Raw genomic sequence first — 23,306 nt, forward strand, 5'->3', positions numbered from 1 at the left:
TCTGCCACACGCCAGCCCAGTCTGCCACACGCCAGCCCAGTCTGCCTCACGCCAGCCCAGTCTGCCACACGCCAGCCCAGTCTGCCCCAGACTGCCCAGTCTGCCACACGCCAGCCCAGTCTGCCACACGCCAGCCCAGTCTGCCCCACGCCAGCCCAGTCTGCCACACGCCAGCTCAGTCTGCCACACGCCAGCCCAGTCTGCCACACGCCAGCCCAGTCTGCCACATGCCAGCCCAGTCTGCCACACGCCAGCCCAGTCTGCCTCACGCCAGCCCAGTCTGCCACACGCCAGCCCAGTCTGCCACACGCCAGCCCAGTCTGCCACACGCCAGCCCAGTCTGCCACACGCCAGCTCAGTCTGCCCCACGCCAGCCCAGTCTGCCCCACGCCAGCCCAGTCTGCCACACGCCAGCCCAGTCTGCCCCAGACTGCCCAGTCTGCCACACGCCAGCCCAGTCTGCACCAGAATGCCCAGTCTGCCTCACGCCAGCCCAGTCTGCCACACGCCAGCCCAATCTGCCACACGCCAGCCCAGTCTGCCACACGCCAGCCCAGTCTGCCACACGCCAGCCCAGTCTGCCACACGCCAGCCCAGTCTGCCCCAGACTGCCCAGTCTGCCACACGCCAGCCCAGTCTGCCCCACGCCAGCCCAGTCTGCCACACGCCAGCCCAGTCTGCCACACGCCAGCCCAGTCTGCCACACGCCAGCCCAGTCTGCCACACGCCAGCCCAGTCTGCCACACGCCAGCCCAGTCTGCCACACGCCAGCCCAGTCTGCCACACGCCAGGTCAGTCTGCCCCACGCCAGCCCAGTCTGCCCCACGCCAGCCCAGTCTGCCACACGCCAGCCCAGTCTGCCACACGCCAGCCCAGTCTGCCACACGCCAGCCCAGTCTGCCACACGCCAGCCCAGTCTGCCACACGCCAGCTCAGTCTGCCACACGCCAGCCCAGTCTGCCACACGCCAGCTCAGTCTGCCCCAGACTGCTCAGTCTGCCACACGCCAGCCCAGTCTGCCCCACGCCAGCTCAGTCTGCCCCAGACTGCTCAGTCTGCCCCAGACTGCTCAGTCTGCCACACGCCGGCTCAGTCTGCCACACGCCAGCCCAGTCTGCCACACGCCAGCTCAGTCTGCCACACGCCAGCCCAGTCTGCCACACGCCAGCCCAGTCTGCCCCAGACTGCCCAGTCTGCCCCACGCCAGCCCAGTCTGCCACACGCCAGCCCAGTCTGCCCCAGACTGCTCAGTCTGCCACACGCCAGCTCAGTCTGCCACACGCCAGCCCAGTCTGCCACACGCCAGCCCAGTCTGCCACACGCCAGCCCAGTCTGCCCCAGACTGCCCAGTCTGCCCCACGCCAGCCCAGTCTGCCACACGCCAGCCCAGTCTGCCCCAGACTGCTCAGTCTGCCACACGCCAGCCCAGTCTGCCACACGCCAGCTCAGTCTGCCACACGCCAGCTCAGTCTGCCACACGCCAGCCCAGTCTGCCACACGCCAGCCCAGTCTGCCACACGCCAGCTCAGTCTGCCACACGCCAGCCCAGTCTGCCCCACGCCAGCCCAGTCTGCCACACGCCAGCCCAGTCTGCCCCAGACTGCCCAGTCTGCCCCACGCCAGCTCAGTCTGCTACACGCCAGCCCAGTCTGCCCCACGCCAGCCCAGTCTGCCACACGCCAGCCCAGTCTGCCCCAGACTGCCCAGTCTGCCCCACGCCAGCTCAGTCTGCCACACGCCAGCCAGTCTGCCACACGCCAGCCCAGTCTGCCACACGCCAGCCCAGTCTGCCCCAGACTGCTCAGTCTGCCACACGCCAGCTCAGTCTGCCACACGCCAGCCCAGTCTGCCACACGCCAGCCCAGTCTGCCACACGCCAGCCCAGTCTGCCACACGCCAGCTCAGTCTGCCACACGCCAGCCCAGTCTGCCCCACGCCAGCCCAGTCTGCCACACGCCAGCTCAGTCTGCCACACGCCAGCTCAGTCTGCCACACGCCAGCCCAGTCTGCCCCACGCCAGCTCAGTCTGCCACACGCCAGCCCAGTCTGCCACACGCCAGCCCAGTCTGCCACACGCCAGCTCAGTCTGCCCCAGACTGCCCAGTCTGCCACACGCCAGCCCAGTCTGCCACACGCCAGCCCAGTCTGCCCCAGACTGCTCAGTCTGCCACACGCCAGCTCAGTCTGCCACACGCCAGCTCAGTCTGCCACACGCCAGCTCAGTCTGCCCCACGCCAGCCCAGTCTGCCACACGCCAGCTCAGTCTGCCACACGCCAGCCCAGTCTGCCACACGCCAGCTCAGTCTGCCCCAGACTGCCCAGTCTGCCACACGCCAGCCCAGTCTGCCACACGCCAGCCCAGTCTGCCACACGCCAGCTCAGTCTGCCCCAGACTGCCCAGTCTGCCACACGCCAGCCCAGTCTGCCACACGCCAGCCCAGTCTGCCCCACGCCAGCCCAGTCTGCCACACGCCAGCCCAGTCTGCCACACGCCAGCCCAGTCTGCCACACGCCAGCTCAGTCTGCAACACGCCAGCCCAGTCTGCCCCAGACTGCTCAGTCTGCCACACGCCAGCTCAGTCTGCAACACGCCAGCCCAGACTGCCCCAGACTGCTCAGTCTGCCACACGCCAGCCCAGTCTGCCACACGCCAGCCCAGTCTGCCCCAGACTGCCCAGTCTGCCACACGCCAGCCCAGTCTGCCACACGCCAGCCCAGTCTGCCACACGCCAGCCCAGTCTGCCACACGCCAGCCCAGTCTGCCACACGCCAGCCCAGTCTGCCACACGCCAGCCCAGTCTGCCTCACGCCAGCCCAGTCTGCCACACGCCAGCCCAGTCTGCCCCAGACTGCCCAGTCTGCCACACGCCAGCCCAGTCTGCCACACGCCAGCCCAGTCTGCCCCACGCCAGCCCAGTCTGCCACACGCCAGCTCAGTCTGCCACACGCCAGCCCAGTCTGCCACACGCCAGCCCAGTCTGCCACACGCCAGCCCAGTCTGCCACACGCCAGCCCAGTCTGCCTCACGCCAGCCCAGTCTGCCACACGCCAGCCCAGTCTGCCACACGCCAGCCCAGTCTGCCACACGCCAGCCCAGTCTGCCACACGCCAGCTCAGTCTGCCCCACGCCAGCCCAGTCTGCCCCACGCCAGCCCAGTCTGCCACACGCCAGCCCAGTCTGCCCCAGACTGCCCAGTCTGCCACACGCCAGCCCAGTCTGCCCCAGAATGCCCAGTCTGCCACACGCCAGCCCAGTCTGCCACACGCCAGCCCAATCTGCCACACGCCAGCCCAGTCTGCCACACGCCAGCCCAGTCTGCCACACGCCAGCCCAGTCTGCCACACGCCAGCCCAGTCTGCCCCAGACTGCCCAGTCTGCCACACGCCAGCCCAGTCTGCCCCACGCCAGCCCAGTCTGCCACACGCCAGCCCAGTCTGCCACACGCCAGCCCAGTCTGCCACACGCCAGCCCAGTCTGCCACACGCCAGCCCAGTCTGCCACACGCCAGCCCAGTCTGCCACACGCCAGCCCAGTCTGCCACACGCCAGCCCAGTCTGCCACACGCCAGCCCAGTCTGCCACACGCCAGGTCAGTCTGCCCCACGCCAGCCCAGTCTGCCCCACGCCAGCCCAGTCTGCCACACGCCAGCCCAGTCTGCCACACGCCAGCCCAGTCTGCCACACGCCAGGTCAGTCTGCCCCACGCCAGCTCAGTCTGCCACACGCCAGCCCAGTCTGCCACACGCCAGCCCAGTCTGCCACACGCCAGCCCAGTCTGCCACACGCCAGCTCAGTCTGCCACACGCCAGCTCAGTCTGCCCCAGACTGCTCAGTCTGCCACACGCCAGCCCAGTCTGCCCCACGCCAGCTCAGTCTGCCCCAGACTGCTCAGTCTGCCCCAGACTGCTCAGTCTGCCACACGCCGGCTCAGTCTGCCACACGCCAGCCCAGTCTGCCCCACGCCAGCTCAGTCTGCCCCAGACTGCTCAGTCTGCCCCACGCCAGCTCAGTCTGCCACACGCCGGCTCAGTCTGCCACACGCCAGCCCAGTCTGCCACACGCCAGCTCAGTCTGCCACACGCCAGCCCAGTCTGCCACACGCCAGCCCAGTCTGCCCCAGACTGCCCAGTCTGCCCCACGCCAGCCCAGTCTGCCACACGCCAGCCCAGTCTGCCCCAGACTGCTCAGTCTGCCACACGCCAGCTCAGTCTGCCACACGCCAGCCCAGTCTGCCACACGCCAGCCCAGTCTGCCACACGCCAGCCCATTCTGCCACACGCCAGCTCAGTCTGCCACACGCCAGCCCAGTCTGCCCCACGCCAGCCCAGTCTGCCACACGCCAGCCCAGTCTGCCCCAGACTGCCCAGTCTGCCCCACGCCAGCTCAGTCTGCCACACGCCAGCCCAGTCTGCCCCACGCCAGCCCAGTCTGCCACACGCCAGCCCAGTCTGCCCCAGACTGCCCAGTCTGCCCCACGCCAGCTCAGTCTGCCACACGCCAGCCAGTCTGCCACACGCCAGCCCAGTCTGCCACACGCCAGCCCAGTCTGCCCCAGACTGCTCAGTCTGCCACACGCCAGCTCAGTCTGCCACACGCCAGCCCAGTCTGCCACACGCCAGCCCAGTCTGCCACACGCCAGCCCAGTCTGCCACACGCCAGCTCAGTCTGCCACACGCCAGCCCAGTCTGCCCCACGCCAGCCCAGTCTGCCACACGCCAGCTCAGTCTGCCACACGCCAGCTCAGTCTGCCACACGCCAGCCCAGTCTGCCCCACGCCAGCTCAGTCTGCCACACGCCAGCCCAGTCTGCCACACGCCAGCCCTGTCTGCCACACGCCAGCTCAGTCTGCCCCAGACTGCCCAGTCTGCCACACGCCAGCCCAGTCTGCCACACGCCAGCCCAGTCTGCCCCAGACTGCTCAGTCTGCCACACGCCAGCTCAGTCTGCCACACGCCAGCTCAGTCTGCCACACGCCAGCTCAGTCTGCCCCACGCCAGCCCAGTCTGCCACACGCCAGCTCAGTCTGCCACACGCCAGCCCAGTCTGCCACACGCCAGCCCAGTCTGCCCCACGCCAGCCCAGTCTGCCACACGCCAGCTCAGTCTGCCACACGCCAGCCCAGTCTGCCACACGCCAGCCCAGTCTGCCACACGCCAGCCCAGTCTGCCACACGCCAGCTCAGTCTGCCCCAGACTGCCCAGTCTCCCACACGCCAGCCCAGTCTGCCACACGCCAGCCCAGTCTGCCCCACGCCAGCCCAGTCTGCCACACGCCAGCCCAGTCTGCCACACGCCAGCCCAGTCTGCCACACGCCAGCTCAGTCTGCAACACGCCAGCCCAGTCTGCCCCAGACTGCTCAGTCTGCCACACGCCAGCTCAGTCTGCAACACGCCAGCCCAGACTGCCCCAGACTGCTCAGTCTGCCACACGCCAGCCCAGTCTGCCACACGCCAGCCCAGTCTGCCCCAGACTGCCCAGTCTGCCACACGCCAGCCCAGTCTGCCACACGCCAGCCCAGTCTGCCACACGCCAGCCCAGTCTGCCACACGCCAGCCCAGTCTGCCACACGCCAGCCCAGTCTGCCACACGCCAGCTCAGTCTGCCCCAGACTGCCCAGTCTGCCACACGCCAGCCCAGTCTGCCACACGCCAGCCCAGTCTGCCACACGCCAGCCCAGTCTGCCACACGCCAGCCCAGTCTGCCACACGCCAGCCCAGTCTGCCACACGCCAGCTCAGTCTGCCCCAGACTGCCCAGTCTGCCACACGCCAGCTCAGTCTGCCACACGCCAGCCCAGTCTGCCCCACGCCAGCCCAGTCTGCCACACGCCAGCCCAGTCTGCCACACGCCAGCCCAGTCTGCCCCAGACTGCCCAGTCTGCCACACGCCAGCCCAGTCTGCCCCAGACTGCCCAGTCTGCCACACGCCAGCCCAGTCTGCCTCACGCCAGCCCAGTCTGCCACACGCCAGCCCAGTCTGCCACACGCCAGCCCAGTCTGCCACACGCCAGCCCAGTCTGCCACACGCCAGCCCAGTCTGCCTCACGCCAGCCCAGTCTGCCTCACGCCAGCCCAGTCTGCCTCACGCCAGCCCAGTCTGCCACACGCCAGCTCAGTCTGCCACACGCCAGCTCAGTCTGCCACACGCCAGCCCAGTCTGCCCCAGACTGCCCAGTCTGCCACACGCCAGCTCAGTCTGCCACACGCCAGCCCAGTCTGCCCCAGACTGCCCAGTCTGCCACACGCCAGCTCAGTCTGCCACACGCCAGCCCAGTCTGCCCCAGACTGCCCAGTCTGCCACACGCCAGCCCAGTCTGCCACACGCCAGCCCAGTCTGCCCCAGACTGCTCAGTCTGCCACACGCCAGCCCAGTCTGCCACACGCCAGCCCAGTCTGCCACACGCCAGCCCAGTCTGCCCCAGACTGCTCAGTCTGCCACACGCCAGCCCAGTCTGCCCCACGCCAGCCCAGTCTGCCACACGCCAGCCCAGTCTGCCCCAGACTGCTCAGTCTGCCACACGCCAGCCCAGTCTGCCCCACGCCAGCCCAGTCTGCCACACGCCAGCCCAGTCTGCCCCAGACTGCCCAGTCTGCCACACGCCAGCTCAGTCTGCCACACGCCAGCCCAGTCTGCCCCAGACTGCCCAGTCTGCCACACGCCAGCTCAGTCTGCCACACGCCAGCCCAGTCTGCCCCAGACTGCCCAGTCTGCCACACGCCAGCCCAGTCTGCCACACGCCAGCCCAGTCTGCCCCAGACTGCTCAGTCTGCCACACGCCAGCCCAGTCTGCCACACGCCAGCCCAGTCTGCCACACGCCAGCCCAGTCTGCCCCAGACTGCTCAGTCTGCCACACGCCAGCCCAGTCTGCCCCACGCCAGCCCAGTCTGCCACACGCCAGCCCAGTCTGCCCCAGACTGCTCAGTCTGCCACACGCCAGCCCAGTCTGCCCCACGCCAGCCCAGTCTGCCACACGCCAGCCCAGTCTGCCCCAGACTGCCCAGTCTGCCCCACGCCAGCCCAGTCTGCCCCACGGCAGCCCAGTCTGCCACACGCCAGCCCAGTCTGCCCCAGACTGCCCAGTCTGCCACACGCCAGCCCAGTCTGACACACGCCAGCTCAGTCTGCCACACGCCAGCCCAGTCTGCCACACGCCAGCTCAGTCTGCCACACGCCAGCCCAGTCTGCCACACGCCAGCCCAGTCTGCCACACGCCAGCTCAGTCTGCCACACGCCAGCCCAGTCTGCCACACGCCAGCCCAGTCTGCCACACGCCAGCTCAGTCTGCCCCAGACTGCTCAGTCTGCCACACGCCAGCCCAGTCTGCCACACGCCAGCCCAGTCTGCTACACGCCAGCTCAGTCTGCCACACGCCAGCCCAGTCAGCCACACGCCAGCCCAGTCTGCCACACGCCAGCCCAGTCTGCCCCAGACTGCTCAGTCTGCCACACGCCAGCCCAGTCTGCCACACGCCAGCCCAGTCTGCCACACGCCAGCTCAGTCTGCCACACGCCAGCCCAGTCTGCCACACGCCAGCCCAGTCTGCCACACGCCAGCCCAGTCTGCCCCAGACTGCTCAGTCTGCCACACGCCAGCCCAGTCTGCCCCAGACTGCTCAGTCTGCAACACGCCAGCTCAGTCTGCCACACGCCAGCCCAGTCTGCCACACGCCAGCTCAGTCTGCCCCAGACTGCTCAGTCTGCCACACGCCAGCCCAGTCTGCCACACGCCAGCCCAGTCTGCCCCAGACTGCTCAGTCTGCCACACGCCAGCCCAGTCTGCCACACGCCAGCTCAGTCTGCCACACGCCAGCCCAGTCTGCCACACGCCAGCCCAGTCTGCCACACGCCAGCCCAGTCTGCCCCAGACTGCCCAGTCTGCCACACGCCAGCTCAGTCTGCCCCACGCCAGCTCAGTCTGCCACACGCCAGCCCAGTCTGCCCCAGACTGCCCAGTCTGCCACACGCCAGCTCAGTCTGCCACACGCCAGCCCAGTCTGCCACACGCCAGCTCAGTCTGCCCCAGACTGCTCAGTCTGCCACACGCCAGCCCAGTCTGCCACACGCCAGCCCAGTCTGCCCCAGACTGCTCAGTCTGCCACACGCCAGCCCAGTCTGCCACACGCCAGCTCAGTCTGCCACACGCCAGCCCAGTCTGCCACACGCCAGCCCAGTCTGCCACACGCCAGCCCAGTCTGCCCCAGACTGCCCAGTCTGCCACACGCCAGCTCAGTCTGCCCCACGCCAGCTCAGTCTGCCACACGCCAGCCCAGTCTGCCCCAGACTGCCCAGTCTGCCACACGCCAGCTCAGTCTGCCACACGCCAGCCCAGTCTGCCCTACGCCAGCCCAGTCTGCCCCAGACTGCTCAGTCTGCCTGACTCAGTCAGCCGCTCTCTCACACGGGGGCCGTGGAAAGCGGAGCTTCAAGCCCCACTCCAGAGGCCGATGCACGGAACCCGAATCAGTGGGTTTTACTGCACAGAACAAGGCCCATCGGCCCATCCTGTCCGTGCCGGCCATGGAGCCCCTCTCTATCCCAATCCCATTGTCCAGCACTTGGTCCGTCGCCTTGTTTGCTGCGGAGTTCCAATCGCTCATCTTCTTAAATGTTGTGAGGGTTCCCGCCTCTCCCACCCTTTCAGGCAGCGAGATTCCCAGCACCCTCTGGGGGAAAAGGGTTTTCCTCACATCCCCTCTAAACCTCCTGCCCCTGACCTTAAATCTCTGCCCCCTGGTTATTGACCCTCTACTGAGGGGAAAGTTCCTTCCAATCCACCCTATCAATGTCCCTCATAATATTGTCCCCCTCGATCAGGCCCCCCCTCGGCCTTCTCTGCTCCAAGGAAAACAACCCCGGCCTAACCAGCCTCTCCCCATAGCTGAGACGCTCCAGCCCAGGCAGCATCCTGGTGAATCTCCCCTGCACCCTCTCCAGCGCAACCACATCCTCCCTATAGTGTGGCGACGAGAACAGCACACAGTACTCTAGCTGCGGCTTACCCAGTGTTTCATACAGCTCCATCGTAACCTCCCCGCTCTTATACTCTGTGCCTCGGCTAACAAAGGCAGGTATCCCATAGGCCTTCGTAACCACGGCACAGCGGTGAGGACCGCTGCTTCACAGCTCAGAGACCTGGGTTCAATTCGGACCTTGGGTCACTGTCTGTGCGGAGTCTGCACGTCCTCCCCGTGTGTGCGTGGGTTTCCTCCGGATGCACCGGTTTCCTCCCACAGTCTAAAGATGTGCAGGTTAGGTGGATTGGCCAGGCTAAATTGGCCCTTAGTGTCCAAATGTTAGGTGGGGTGACAGGGATAGGGCGTGGGAGTGGGCCGAGGTAGGGGTGCTCCTTCAGAGGGTCGGTGCAGACTCGAGGGGCCGAATGGCCTCCTTCTGCACTGCAGGGATTCTATGGTTAACTACCTCTCGTGCTACCTTCAGAGATCTTTCGACATGCACTCCTGGGTCTCTCTGCACCTCTCTATTTGTCAGAGGGTCAGTACTGAGGGAGTGCCGCACTGTCAGAGGGTCAGTACTGAGGGAGTGCTGCACTGTCAGAGGGTCAGTACTGAGGGAGTGCCGCACTGTCAGAGGGTCAGTACTGAGGGAGTGCTGCACTGTCAGAGGGTCAGTACTGAGGGAGTGCCGCACTGTCAGAGGGTCAGTACTGAGGGAGTGCCGCACTGTCAGGGGGTCAGTACTGAGTGAGTGCCGCAGTGTCAGAGGGTCAGTACTGAGGGAGTGCCGCAGTGTCAGAGGGTCAGTACTGAGGGAGTGCTGCACTGTCAGAGGGTCAGTACTGAGGGAGTGCCGCACTGTCAGAGGGTCAGTACTGAGGGAGTGCCGCACTGTCAGAGGGTCAGTACTGAGGGAGTGCCGCACTGTCAGAGGGGCAGTACTGAGGGAGTGCCGCACTGTCAGGGGGTCAGTACTGAGTGAGTGCCGCAGTGTCAGAGGGTCAGTACTGAGGGAGTGCTGCACTGTCAGAGGGTCAGTACTGAGGGAGTGCCGCACTGTCAGAGGGTCAGTACTGAGGGAGTGCCGCACTGTCAGAGGGTCAGTACTGAGGGAGTGCTGCACTGTCAGAGGGTCAGTACTGAGGGAGTGCTGCACTGTCAGAGGGTCAGTACTGAGGGAGTGCTGCACTGTCAGAGCGTCAGTACTGAGGGAGTGCCGCAGTGTCAGAGGGTCAGTACTGAGTGAGTGCCGCAGTCTCAGAGGGTCAGTACTGAGGGAGTGCCGCACTGTCAGAGGGTCAGTCCTGAGGGAGTGCTGCACTGTCAGATGGTCAGTACTGAGGGAGTGCCGCACTGTCAGAGGGTCAGTCCTGAGGGAGTGCTGCACTGTCAGATGGTCAGTACTGAGGGAGTGCCGCACTGTCAGAGGGTCAGTACTGAGGGAGTGCCGCACTGTCAGAGGGTCAGTACTGAGGGAGTGCTGCACTGTCAGAACGTCAGTACTGAGGGAGTGCTGCACTGTCAGAGAGTCAGTACTGAGTGAGTGCCGCAGTCTCAGAGGGTCAGTACTGAGGGAGTGCTGCACTGTCAGGGGGTCAGTACTGAGGAAGTGCTGCACTGTCAGAGAGTCAGTACTGAGGGAGTGCCGCACTGTCAGAGGGTCAGTACTGAGGGAGTGCTGCACTGTCAGAGGGTCAGTACTGAGGGAGTGCTGCACTGTCAGAGAGTCAGTACTGAGGGAGTGCTGCACAATCAGGGGGTCAGTACTGAGGAAGTGCTGCACTGTCAGAGAGTCAGTACTGAGGGAGTGCCGCACTGTCAGAGGGTCAGTACTGAGGGAGTGCTGCACTGTCAGGGGGTCAGTACTGAGGGAGTGCCGCACTGTCAGAGGGTCAGTACTGAGGGAGTGCTGCACTGTCAGAGGGTCAGTACTGAGGGAGCGCCGCGCTGTCAGAGGGTCAGTACTGAGGGAGTGCCGCACTGTCAGAGGGTCAGTACTGAGAGAGTGCTGCACTGTCAGAAGGTCAGTACTGAGGGAGTGCCGCACTGTCAGAGGGTCAGTACTGAGGGAGCGCTGCACTGTCAGAGGGTCAGTACTGAGGGAGCGCTGCACTGTCAGAGGGTCAGTGCTGAGGGAGTGCCGCACTGTCAGAGAGTCAGTGCTGAGGGAGTGCTGACGTTCGAATGCTATACTGATATTCCATCTGCGTTATCTGAAGGACACAACGGATCGCTGTTTGAAGGAAGAAAGGGAAGCCCTTGTGGAACGTGGGCCAGCATTTACCCTCCAGCAACACCGACAGAGGTCGAGGCCCCTTCTTGCGGACTCTTGCTGTGCGACCGCAGTGACGGCGTCTCTAAAAAAAAAACTTAATTGCCGCGAAGGCGTGAAGGGACGTCCGGGATATCTGTCCCTCTTGCCGATTTACTCACCAGGTCGCCGATGATCTCCAGGATGCGTCGTTTAGCCGCCTCCACACAGTCCTTTGCCCCCTTGAGCATGACTCTGTCGCTCTGGACGCCTGTGCGGGGGAAACTGACCGTCACCCCTCCGTACTCCTCCGCAATCTCCCGCAGCACCTGCCCACGGCGCGCCACAAAGTGCCGGTGATATTTGGGGTCCACGATCATGAAGTCTTCAATGACGTTGTCCTGTGGTGAAAAGGGCTACAGGATCAGTAGGCCGCAGGTCCCTCTGGTTGGCACCTCAGATAGTCGTGGCGAACCGCACACGGAGAGAGATCCCCCCCCGGAGTGCCTCAGTTTAACACCAGCTGCTGTCCTTCAGTATTGAGTTAGGTAGATTCTAACTCCACACAGCAATGCGGTGGACTCTTAACTGCCCCCGTGGAATGGCCGCCCAGTTCATGGGCGGTTTGGGACGGGCGGCGGCCCGTGCCATGGAACCAATTTTTTTTTTAAAAAAAGGATTGTGCTGGGTGCTACGTAAATGCAAGTTTCGCTTCTCTTCACAACGAGGTGGCGGGGAGGTGGAATTAACGGCGGGAACTCACCAGGTTCTGAATGAGAATCTCCAGTTCCTTGTGGGCCTGTTTTATCGCCTCCTCCTTTCCCACGATGGTGATCAGCTCCTGGTCCCGGTCGTCTGCCGCCGGGAAAATGATGCGGGCCCCTGTGCGGTCGCGCACCCTGCGGATGTTCCCGCCGCCCCTTCCGATGAGGAACTTGTGGTATTCCGGCCTTGCGTGCAGCTCCACGGTACAGTTGTTAATTTGCTGCGGGGTAGGACGACACAATTAATCTCAAACCACCCCACTGTGCTCTTTCCAACACGGTCTCATAATCCCAGCCGCTCTCCCAATTCCTCTGGTTAGCGACCCTTCCGTCACCGGGACCGGTCTCCCCAGCCCTATTCCATCAAAACCCTTCATGATCCCGAAAACCTCCGCCTCTGGGCCTTGTCTGCTCGAAGGAGAATAGTCCCAGCTTTCTCCACATTCAACCCCCATCTCCTCATCCCTGGTTCCGGTCTGGTCAGTCTCCCCTTCCTCCTGTCCCAAGGCCTTGACATCCATCGGGAGCAACGGTGCCCAGGAATGAGCACCGTACTCCAGCGCTATGGAGCAAGAACCTCCTTGCGTGTGCACTAGTCCCCTATTCACAAAACCAAGGACTCCCGTGTGCTTTTTAGACCCCCTCAATGAGTTCTGAGAGGTTGACTGTGGGATGGACAAGAACACACGAAGTAGGAGCAGGGAGTGGACCACTCGGCCCATCCAGCCTGCTCCGCCATTCAATACTATCCTGGCTGACCTTGGGGCCTCGACTCCATTTTCCCACCCACTCCCCGTACCCCTTAATTCCCGGGGAGATCCAAAGTCTGCCCCCATCCCACAGCCTTAAATGTATTCAACGATGGAGCTCCCACAATGCTCTGGGGTGGAGAATGCCAAAGGTTCACAAACCCTTTGGGTGAAGAGATTTCTCCTCAACTCAGTCCCAAAATGGCTGACTCCATCCCAAAATGGCCGACTCTGTCCCAAAATGGCTGACTCCATCCCAAAATGGCTGACTCTGTCCCAAAATGGCCGACTCCATCCCAAAATGGCCGACTCTGTCCCAAAATGGCCAACTCCATCCCAAAATGGCCGACTCCCTTATCCTAAGACTGTTTCAGATTCCCTGACCAGCGGGAACAATCTCTCCGCGTCCTCCCTGTCAAACCCTTTAGAATCCTCAATGGGATCGCCTCTCATTCTTCTAAACTCCAGAGAATAAACCCAATTTACTCAGCCCCTCATCACAGGACAACGCCCTCATCCCGGGGGCCAATCTAGTGAACCTTCGCTCTCCTCCCTCCAATGCAGGTTTAACCCAAAACTGCGCGCACTGCTCCAGATGCGGTCTTGCCAAAACCCTGTAACAACTCAAGCAATATTTCTTTATTCTTGTACTCCAATCCTCTTGCATATTTAGCTGGCTCTCTCCAGAACAGCAGCCCACTCCCCACCTCTTTCTCCCTCTCGTCAGGTTCCTCAATTCCCTCAGGAAAGCCTCGATGGAACCTGCCTCCGCCTCACTCTCGGGCAGCGCCTTCCCGATCCTAACCCCTCGCCGGGTGAAAAGGGTTCTCCTCCCGTCTCCCTCGCTCCCTTCACCAATCCCCTTCAATCTGTGCCCCTCTCGTTCTCAATACTCCCACTAATGGGAACAGTGTCGCCCCAAATCTACTCTGCCCAGAGGGTCTGGAACCCGGGCTGGAAGGGGCAGGAAGGCCACCCACTGCTCCGCAAGGCCTCCTCGCGGAATTCGCTAAACGCGGCATGGCGATGGAGTCGGTAGGCTTCAAAAAGATACCCCATAACGCCAACCTCAGGCAGCTCTCCAGTGCTGCAGACAGGTTCATACGTAAAATTAACAGAAGTACCTCGGGGCCTTATGGTGCGATGATGGCGGAAGAGGCAGTGTCTGTGGAGGGGGGGGTTAAGGCCAAGTTGGCGGAAGGAGTTGGGGTTTGAGCTGGAGGAGGGGGTGCGGTGTGAGGTTCTGCGTCGGGTGGAAGCAACATCATCATGTGCGAGGTTAGGGCTGATACCAGCTGAGGGTAGTCCACAGGGCCCATTTGACCAAATCCAGGGTGAGCAGGTTGTTTGCACGTGTGGAGGATGAGTGTGAGCGCTGTGGGAGGGGCCCAGCCAACAATGTACATGTTGTCCTAAGTTGTCCTAAGTTGTGCCGTTCCGGGTCTCCTTCTCTTAAGGTTAACGTGCAGGTTCAGTCGGCAGTTCGGAAGGCAAATGCAATGTTAGCATTCATGTCAAGAGGGCTAGAATACAAGACCAGGGATGTACTTCTGAGGCTGTATAAGGCTCTGGTCAGACCCCATTTGGAGTATTGTGGGCAGTTTTGGGCCCCGTATCTAAGGAAGGATGTGCCGGCCTTGGAAAGGGTCCAGAGGAGGTTCACAAGAAAGATCCCTGGAATGAAGAGCTTGTCGTACGAGGAGCGGTTGGGGACTCTGGGTCTGTACTCGTTGGAGTTTAGAAGAATGAGAGGGGATCTTATTGAAACTGACAGGATACTGCGAGGCCTGGATAGAGTGGACGTGGAGAGGATGTTTCCGCTTGTAGGAGAAACTAGAACCAGAGGACTCAATCTCAGACTGACGGGACGATCCTTTAAAACAGAGATGAGGAGGAATTTCTTCAGCCAGAGGGTGGTGAATCTGTGGAACTCTTTGCCGCAGAAGGCTGTGGAGGCCAAATCACTGAGTGTCTTTAAGACAGAGATAGATAGGTTCTTGATTAATGAGGGGATCGGGGTTACGGGGAGAAGGCAGGCGAATGGGGATGAGAAAATATCAGCCATGATTGAATGGCGGAGCAGACTCGATGGGCCGAATGGCCGCCTTCTGCTCCAATGGCTTAATTGCACAATTCAAAGCCACGATGAGAGAACAAATGCCTTTGAATGAGCATTTGATGGCCCAAGGGGCCTTTCCTCATCCCTGCCCTTTCTGAAAAAATGAAAATCGCTTATTGTCACAAGTAGGCTTCAAATGAAGTTACTGTGAAAAGCCCCTAGTCGCCACATTCTGGCGCCCGTTCGGGGAGGCTGTTACGGGAACAGGCTGTTCTTGCGTGTAATCACAGCCTTCAGGTACTGCTGTCTCCCAGTCCCAAAGATCGGAAAGGTAGTGAAGGAGAGGAGGGATAGCTACCAATCAAGTATCTATCCAGAACTCTGAAATAAGAACAGAAAAACTGCTGGAAATAGCTCAATGCAGCTATGAGATCTTCAGATCTCGATTTCCAGCTGTATTTCATTGATCACACTTATTGCATCAACCTTCATGCAGTTTCCACCATAGTCTTTTGCTCATGTTTATAGTTGGGCTGTAACTGTGCAAACTGTGCCACCCTGTGAGGGTAAAATCAAGCCAACTAGCTTCCTATGAGTCATTCAAGGTGCCATGAGAAAATTATTTCAAGCAACATTTTTTTTCCCAAGTAACTGAAATTTCCCATCTCCAAAATAAATCACTAAATATCACCACCCTTTCCTTCTCCTTTAAGGCACTACTTACAGCCTCCTGACCAGGCTTTCGGTCACCTGCCCTGATATCTCCTCACATGGCCCGGTGCCGAATTTTGTTTGAAAATGCTCCTGGGTCACTATATGAATGGACACGGTTGTTGGGATACCTTCTCCTCGGCCAGCTGAAGCAGCTGTTTCCTTGCTTTCTCCACTTCCTCCACGGGACCCCTGATGGTGACTTTGTCACTGCCCGAGCCTTCAGAGGGGAAATGGATGTGCACTCCTCCGCAATCCTCCATGAGTGACCGCACCAAACGCCCCTTGGCACCTATCAGGGAGTTGTGCAGCTTGGCAGGGATCGAAACATCCACTTCCTTGATGTTCGCCTGTGGCAAACACAGCAACAATTAAACAGAGATACCCAAGCACACATACACACGCGCGCACACACACACAACCACACACTTACAAACTGTCATATGAGAGTACCTTTAAGAATAGGGTGTTTATCAAATAGCTGCAGTGATGTCAGAGTGTGAGTGGAGCCGGGTCGGAGAATCCTCGGTGGGCAGCGTGAATCCCGCCCCGCCGCTCCGACGCCGGCTGCCGTATTCTCCTGTGCCGGTTTTTGGGCAGGGGCGGGTTTACGCTGCGCCGGTCGGGGGCCACTGGCAGTGCCCCCCCCCCCCCCCGGCAATTCTCCGGGCCCCGATGGGCCGAGTGGCCGTCGTTTCCTGGCCAGTCCCGCCGGCGTGAAATGGACATGGTCCATCAAGGTGGGACCTGGCTTGTAGGCCGGATAGGCGAGTCCTCGGGGGGGACCCCCACGGTGGCCTGGCCCGCAATCGGGGCCCACCGATCTGCGGGCGGGCCTGCGCCGTGGGGGAACCCCTTCCTTCCGCGCTGGCCTCTGTAGGGCGCCACCATGGCCGGCGCGGAGAAGAACCCCCCCTGCCCATTCGCAGGAAACACGCCGGCCGGTCTGCGCATGTGCGGAACTACGCCGGCCCTTCAGCGCCGATTTGCGCGGCGCCGACCCCTTCCGGCGCCAGCCTAGTCCCCCCGGAAGTGCAGAGGATTCCGTAACTTCTGGTTGGCTGACGCCGGAGTGGTTCGCGCCGTTCTTGACGCCGGGCCATCCTGCCGATTGTGGGAGAATCCCGCCCCTGATCTCGGTGCTAAAAAGGGTCTTTTGTCTTATGGATGTTAAGAAGGAAAGATTAAGGTTTACTTATAGAATAATTGTATCTGTGGGGAGGATTGGTGTTGATAGTTGTTACGATGTTTACTATGGGTTTGTAAAATGTTAACTGGATTCATAAATAAACATTGTTTTAATTTAAAAGTACTTTAATTCTCTGTCGCATCACACCTGTAACGTAGGCCCATGTGCTCCCCACAACCACAATCTAGTAAATGTTGTGGGTCAGGTGAACTCCGTGATACACTTTGGGGTTCTCTCAACCCTGGCCCATAACAAAACACAATACACATCTGTTACCGCTCCCAACTTTCAGAAGGCTGCCTGCAGGGGACACAGACAATGCTCATGTTACTAACATCCGTAGCTGTAAGAGAAGACAACTTACAAAACTGATGTTGTTTTAAAAAGCCGTGGCCCACTCTAGTGTACCTCTGAAGGGGAGCAAGGTGTGGCTAATGTTATGGGCCAGGGTTTAAAACTCCAAAGTATGTTGTGAAATACACCTGACCTACAACCTTCATGTTGAATTTGGTTAGGATGAGCACAAGAGCATTCAACTTGAGGTGTAATTCAACAGTCTTCCAACACCTTAATCAAAACAAGCTTTATTCTAATAACTTAGTTAACATTTATATATATACATAAACAAACAGCAAGAATTTTTTATCAATTACAGATATAAAGATACCACCCAGCTACAGTAATCTATGTATAACACTTGATGAATTCCCCCTTAACTGTTCCAATTCAAAAACAAAATCCCCCAAAACCCCTTTTCAAGGGCGTGACCCAGCACTCTGCATTCTGACTTGAATAAGACTGGCTTTCCCTGAGATTCTGACCCCGTCTCACCAGCAGATGTGACTCCTTCCTGAGAGCAAACCATATCTGTTAAGTTCCCAAAGCAGGTAGCTATAATCAATGTTTTTCTTTTTACTGGAACAACTCTTTGAAACGAAAATAGAGCGAGACAGGCCAGAAAACTTATTTTCTCTGCCTTCAAAACAGCAGTCAAAACTGAAAGGGAAACCAAAATCAGCTCACGCAGCCACAGCCCAGCTCCACCCACACAATGACATCACTGAAGCCATGCGATAAGACAAAAACCTTTCTTCAAGGGGCACTCCCAAGGCAGTAACAACATTCGCACTTGGTCTCCAGAACTGAAGGTTTGGGTTACTCCATCTTTTCCCGTGAGAATTCCAACTCAGGCCTTGTCACTTGGCATGTCTGACTGAGCCTGAACCGAAACTTGCTCGCATAGTCCGACAGATTTGGCGGGGGTATCACCCGCCAAACACTTTTTCTTTCAAACACGTTAAAGGCCCACGCACAGAGTAGCCAAACCAACTCAGGTGGTCTGAATCCCAATGATTCCTGGACTATCGGCGATTGACGGCACTGTGGCACAGCGGTTAGCACCGCTGCCTCACAGCGTTCGAGACCCGGTTCTATTCCACCCTCGTGTCACTGTCTGTGCGGAGTCCGCACGTTCTCCCCGTGTGTGCGTGGGTTTCCTCCGGGTGCTCCGGTTTCTTCCCACAGTCCAAAGATGTGCAGGTTAGGGTGGATTGGCCGTGTTAAATTGCCCCTTGGTGTCCAAGAGTTAAGTAGGGTTATAGGGTTGCAGGGAGGGGAGTGGGCCTCAGTAGGGTGTTCTTTCAGAGGGCCGGTGCAGTCTCGATGGGCCGAACAGCCTCCTTCTGCACTGTAGGGATTCTACGAAACATCAAGAGATGTACACCTTCACCCCGACCTCGTTCAAATTCACAGCAGTAAGTTCCTAACATACTTTTTTTTTTTAAATTTAGAGTGGCCAATTCATTTTTTCCAATTAAGTTAGTGTGGCCAATTCACCTACCCTGCACATCTTTGGGTTGTGGGGGCGAAACCCACGCATACACGGGGGAGAACGTGCAAACTCCACACGGACAGTGACCCGGGGCCAGAAAGTACTGGGCATCGTCCCTCAATATGGCGAGCGGGTGGAAAGCATTCTAATCATCATCAGACAAAGACACCACGCTCTCCCGTAATAAATGGCTCATACTCTTCAAGAACTGGCTCCCACACCCCCACCCCCGTCACGAGCAGGTGTTGCCACTGCGTTAGTCTTCACAACGAAACTGGAAGAAGACCTAACCTTTTCCAGGTGAGCTGAACTCTTCAACGGGGCTTTTGTCTCGTGCTTCACACAATCCCCTGAAGAGGGGATCTCCAGGATTCAGCACATTCGCATCAGTTACCACAGCTGCTCCAGTGGCCTCAAGAACGTTTTATTCATTTATTTATAAGTAACCGAGTTATCAGGGAGATTCCTTTCGAAGTCCTCCACGAGCAACACCCCACTGCGTTTTTTAAAGTCTAGAATTTATTTCCATAGAATCCCTACAGTGCATTCGGCCCGTCGAGTCTGTACCGGCCCTCTGAAGAGCACCCTACCTAGGTCCACTCGCCCGCCCCTTCCCCGTAACCCCATCCAACCGGCACATCTCTGGACACGACGGGGCAATTTATCACGGCCAATCCACCGAACCTGCACACCTCTGGACTGTGGTAGGAAACCGGAGCACCCGGAGGAAACCCACGCAGACACGGGGAGAACGTGCAGACTCCCCGCACACCCACCCGAGGCTGGAATCGAACCCGGGCCCCTGGCGTTGTGAGGCAGCGGTGCTAACCACCTTTCCTGATAGTCACACCCCCTGTCAAAGAGGCTGCCTTTCTCTCTGGCAAATTCAACGCAAATCTGGCCCTCCTGCTCTCCGACAACTTGTAAAGCGCTGTCGATACGCTTCAGGAACGAGCTGGCACTCTCCCGTGTCTTCGTACCGCAATCTTTGCTCGGTGGACAAGGCTGAATAGGCTGGCCGAGCTTCACCAGTCAATACACATTGCAATAACAGAGCCCAGACTTCCCTGCGGCCAATTCAAAAGTGCAAAAAATACTTCGCCGCTTCTTGGTCAAGAGGCGTCTGTCTAAAGTGCCGGCTAACCATCAAAACTGGATGTGAGGGTTGCTTGGCCACGAGCACCCAATTCAATCTCTCACTCGCAATGCTGAACCCACCTCTAGTTTCTTACTTTCAAGCTCAGGTTGAAGCTCTGTACCTGAAGGCGTTGAGGACGACGATCTCCCATTCTCAGCGAGTACGCAAGTAAAGCATTGAGCTCAACCAACGCTTGCGCTAAAACACGTTTTGCTTCCTTTTTACAAGATTTCCAAAGAACAACGAAAGGTAGAGCACAGGAAGAGACCCTTTGGCCATTCAAGCCTGTGCCGACTTGATTTTGACTTGATTTGTGGTCAGCAGAGCCGATGGGCAGCACTTTCAAACCCACATTAAATTGTTCAGAAGTTCAATTAGTAATAAACTCGTCAAGTACATAATCCATGTTCCTTTAACGCAAACTAATCAAATACCTCGTCAAAAATAGAGATTATAGCACCTCAAACAGACCCGTCCCCACCAGTACTGTACCCCAGTGTTATACAGTAACAGACCCGTCCCCACCAGTACTGTACCCCAGTGTTATACAGTGACAGACCCGTCCCCACCAGTACTGTGCCCCAGTGTTATACAGTGACAGACCCATCCCCACCAGTACTGTACCCCAGTGTTATACAGTGACAGACCCGCCCCCACCAGTACTGTACCCCAGTGATATACAGTGACAGACCCGTCCCCACCAGTACTGTACCCCAGTGATATACAGTGACAGACCCGTCCCCACCAGTACTGTACCCCAGTGTTATACAGTGACAGACCCGTCCCCACCAGTACTGTACCCCAGTGTTATACAGCGACAGACCCGTCCCCACCAGTACTGTACCCCAGTGTTATACAGTGACAGACCCATCCCCACCAGTACTGTACCCCAGTGTTATACACTGACAGACCCGTCCCCACCAGTACTGTACCCCAGTGTTATACAGTGACAGACCTGTCCCCACCAGTACTGTGCCCCAGTGTTATACAGTGACAGACCCGTCCCCACCAGTACTGTACCCCAGTGTTATACAGTGACAGACCCGTCCCCACCAGTACTGTACCCCAGTGTTATACAGTGACAGGCCCATCCCCACCAGTACTGTACCCCAGTGTTATACACTGACAGACCCCTCCCCACCAGTACTGTACCCCAGTGTTATACAGTGACAGACCCGTCCCCACCAGTACTGTACCCCAGTGTTATAGTGACAGACCCATCCCCACCAGTACTGTACCCCAGTGTTACACAGTGACAGACCCGTCCCCACCAGTACTGAATCCCAGTGTTATACAGTGACCGACCCATCCCCACCAGTACTGTACCCCAGTGTTATACAGTGACAGACCCGTCCCCACCAGTACTGAATCCCAGTGTTATACAGTGACAGACCCGTCCCCACCAGTACTGTACCACAGTGTTATACAGTGACAGACCCGTCCCCACCAGTACTGTACCCCAGTGTTATACAGTGACAGACCCGTCCCCACCAGTACTGTACCCCAGTGTTATACAGTGACAGACCCGTCCCCACCAGTACTGTACCCCAGTGTTATACAGTGACAGACCCGTCCCCACCAGTACTGTACCCCAGTGTTATACAGTGACAGGCCCATCCCCACCAGTACTGTACCCCAGTGTTATACACTGACAGACCCGTCCCCACCAGTACTGTACCCCAGTGTTATACAGTGACAGACCCGTCCCCACCAGTACTGTACCCCAGTGTTATAGTGACAGACCCATCCCCACCAGTACTGTACCCCAGTGTTACACAGTGACAGACCCGTCCCCACCAGTACTGAATCCCAGTGTTATACAGTGACCGAACCATCCCCACCAGTACTGTACCCCAGTGTTATACAGTGACAGACCCGTCCCCACCAGTACTGAATCCCAGTGTTATACAGTGACAGACCCGTCCCCACCAGTACTGTACCACAGTGTTATACAGTGACAGACCCGTCCCCACCAGTACTGTACCCCAGTGTTACACAGTGACAGACCCGTCCCCACCAGTGCTGTACCCCAGTGTTATACAGTGACAGACCCGTCCCCACCAGTACTGAATCCCAGTGTTATACAGTGACAGTCCCGTCCCCACCAGTACTGTACCACAGTGTTATACAGTGACAGACCCGTCCCCACCAGTACTGTACCCCAGTGTTATACAGTGACAGACCCGTCCCCACCAGTACTGCACCCCAGTGTAATACAGTGCCAGACCCGTCCCCACCAGTACTGTACCCCAGTGTTATACAGTGACAGACCCGTCCCCACCAGTACTGTACCCCAGTGTTATACAGTGACAGACCCGTCCCTACCAGTACTGTACCCCAGTGTTATACAGCGACAGACCCGTCCCCACCAGCACTGTCCCCCAGTGTTATACAGTGACAGACCCGTCCCCACCAGTGCTGTACCCGTGTTATACAGTGACACACCCGTCCCCACCAGTACTGTACCCCAGTGTGAAACAGCGACAGACCCGTCCCCACCAGTACTGTACCCCAGTGTTATACAGTGACAGACCCGTCCCGACCAGTACTGTACCCCAGTGTTATACAGCGACAGACCCGTCCCCACCAGTACTGTACCCCAGTGTTATACAGTGACAGACCCGTCCCCACCAGTACTGAATCCCAGTGTTATACAGTGACAGACCCGTCCCCACCAGTACTGCACCCCAGTGTTATACAGCGACAGACCCGTCCCCACCAGTACTGTACCCCAGTGTTATACAGTGACAGACCCGTCCCTACCAGTACTGTACCCCAGTGTTATACAGTGACAGACCCGTCCCCACCAGTACTGCACCCCAGTGTAATACAGTGACAGACCCGTCCCCACCAGTACTGTACCCCAGTGTTATACAGTGACAGACCCGTCCCCACCAGTACTGTACCCCAGTGTTATACAGCGACAGACCCGTCCCCACCAGTACTGTACCCCAGTGTTATACAGTGACAGACCCGTCCCCACCAGTACTGTACCCCAGTGTTATACAGCGACAGACCCATCCCCACCAGTACTGTACCCCAGTGTTATACAGTGACAGACCCGTCCCCACCAGTACTGTACCCCAGTGTTATACAGCGACAGACCCATCCCCACCAGTACTGTACCCCAGTGTTATACAGTGACAGACCCGTCCCCACCAGTACTGTACCCCAGTGTTATACAGTGACAGACCCGTCCCCACCAGTACTGTAACCCAGTGTTATACAGTGACAGTCCCGTCCCCACCAGTACTGTACCCCAGTGTTATACAGTGACAGACCTGTCCCCACCAGTACTGTACCCCAGTGTTATACAGCGACAGACCCGTCCCCACCAGTACTGTTCCCCAGTGTTATACAGTGACAGACCCGTCCCCACCAGTACTGTACCCCAGTGTTATACAGCGACAGACCCGTCCCCACCAGTACTGTACCCCAGTGTTATACAGTGACAGACCCGTCCCCACCAGTACTGTACCCCAGTGTTATACAGCGACAGACCTGTCCCCACCAGTACTGTACCCCAGTGTTATACAGTGACAGACCTGTCCCCACCAGTACTGTACCCCAGTGTTATACAGTGACAGACCTGTCCCCACCAGTACTGTACCCCAGTGTTATACAATGACAGACCTGTCCCCACCAGTACTGTACCCCAGTG

At 59.0% G+C, this 23,306-nt stretch overlaps 1 protein-coding gene across 1 annotated transcript in view; it reads right to left on the minus strand.

Moving 5' to 3' along the window:
* Positions 1 to 23,306, minus strand: part of LOC140405580 (vigilin-like) — a gene marked incomplete at its 5' end in the record, with an annotated part of 612,489 nt that overhangs the window by 36,631 nt on the left and 552,552 nt on the right. The window contains 3 exons of the mRNA XM_072494137.1: positions 11,387 to 11,605; positions 11,968 to 12,189; positions 15,619 to 15,837. Of these exons, the coding sequence (XP_072350238.1) occupies positions 11,387 to 11,605; positions 11,968 to 12,189; positions 15,619 to 15,837 (660 nt within the window). The remainder of the gene's footprint in view (positions 1 to 11,386; positions 11,606 to 11,967; positions 12,190 to 15,618; positions 15,838 to 23,306) is intronic.

Source organism: Scyliorhinus torazame, unplaced genomic scaffold, assembly GCF_047496885.1.
Source record: "Scyliorhinus torazame isolate Kashiwa2021f unplaced genomic scaffold, sScyTor2.1 scaffold_104, whole genome shotgun sequence".
NCBI lineage: Eukaryota > Metazoa > Chordata > Chondrichthyes > Carcharhiniformes > Scyliorhinidae > Scyliorhinus > Scyliorhinus torazame.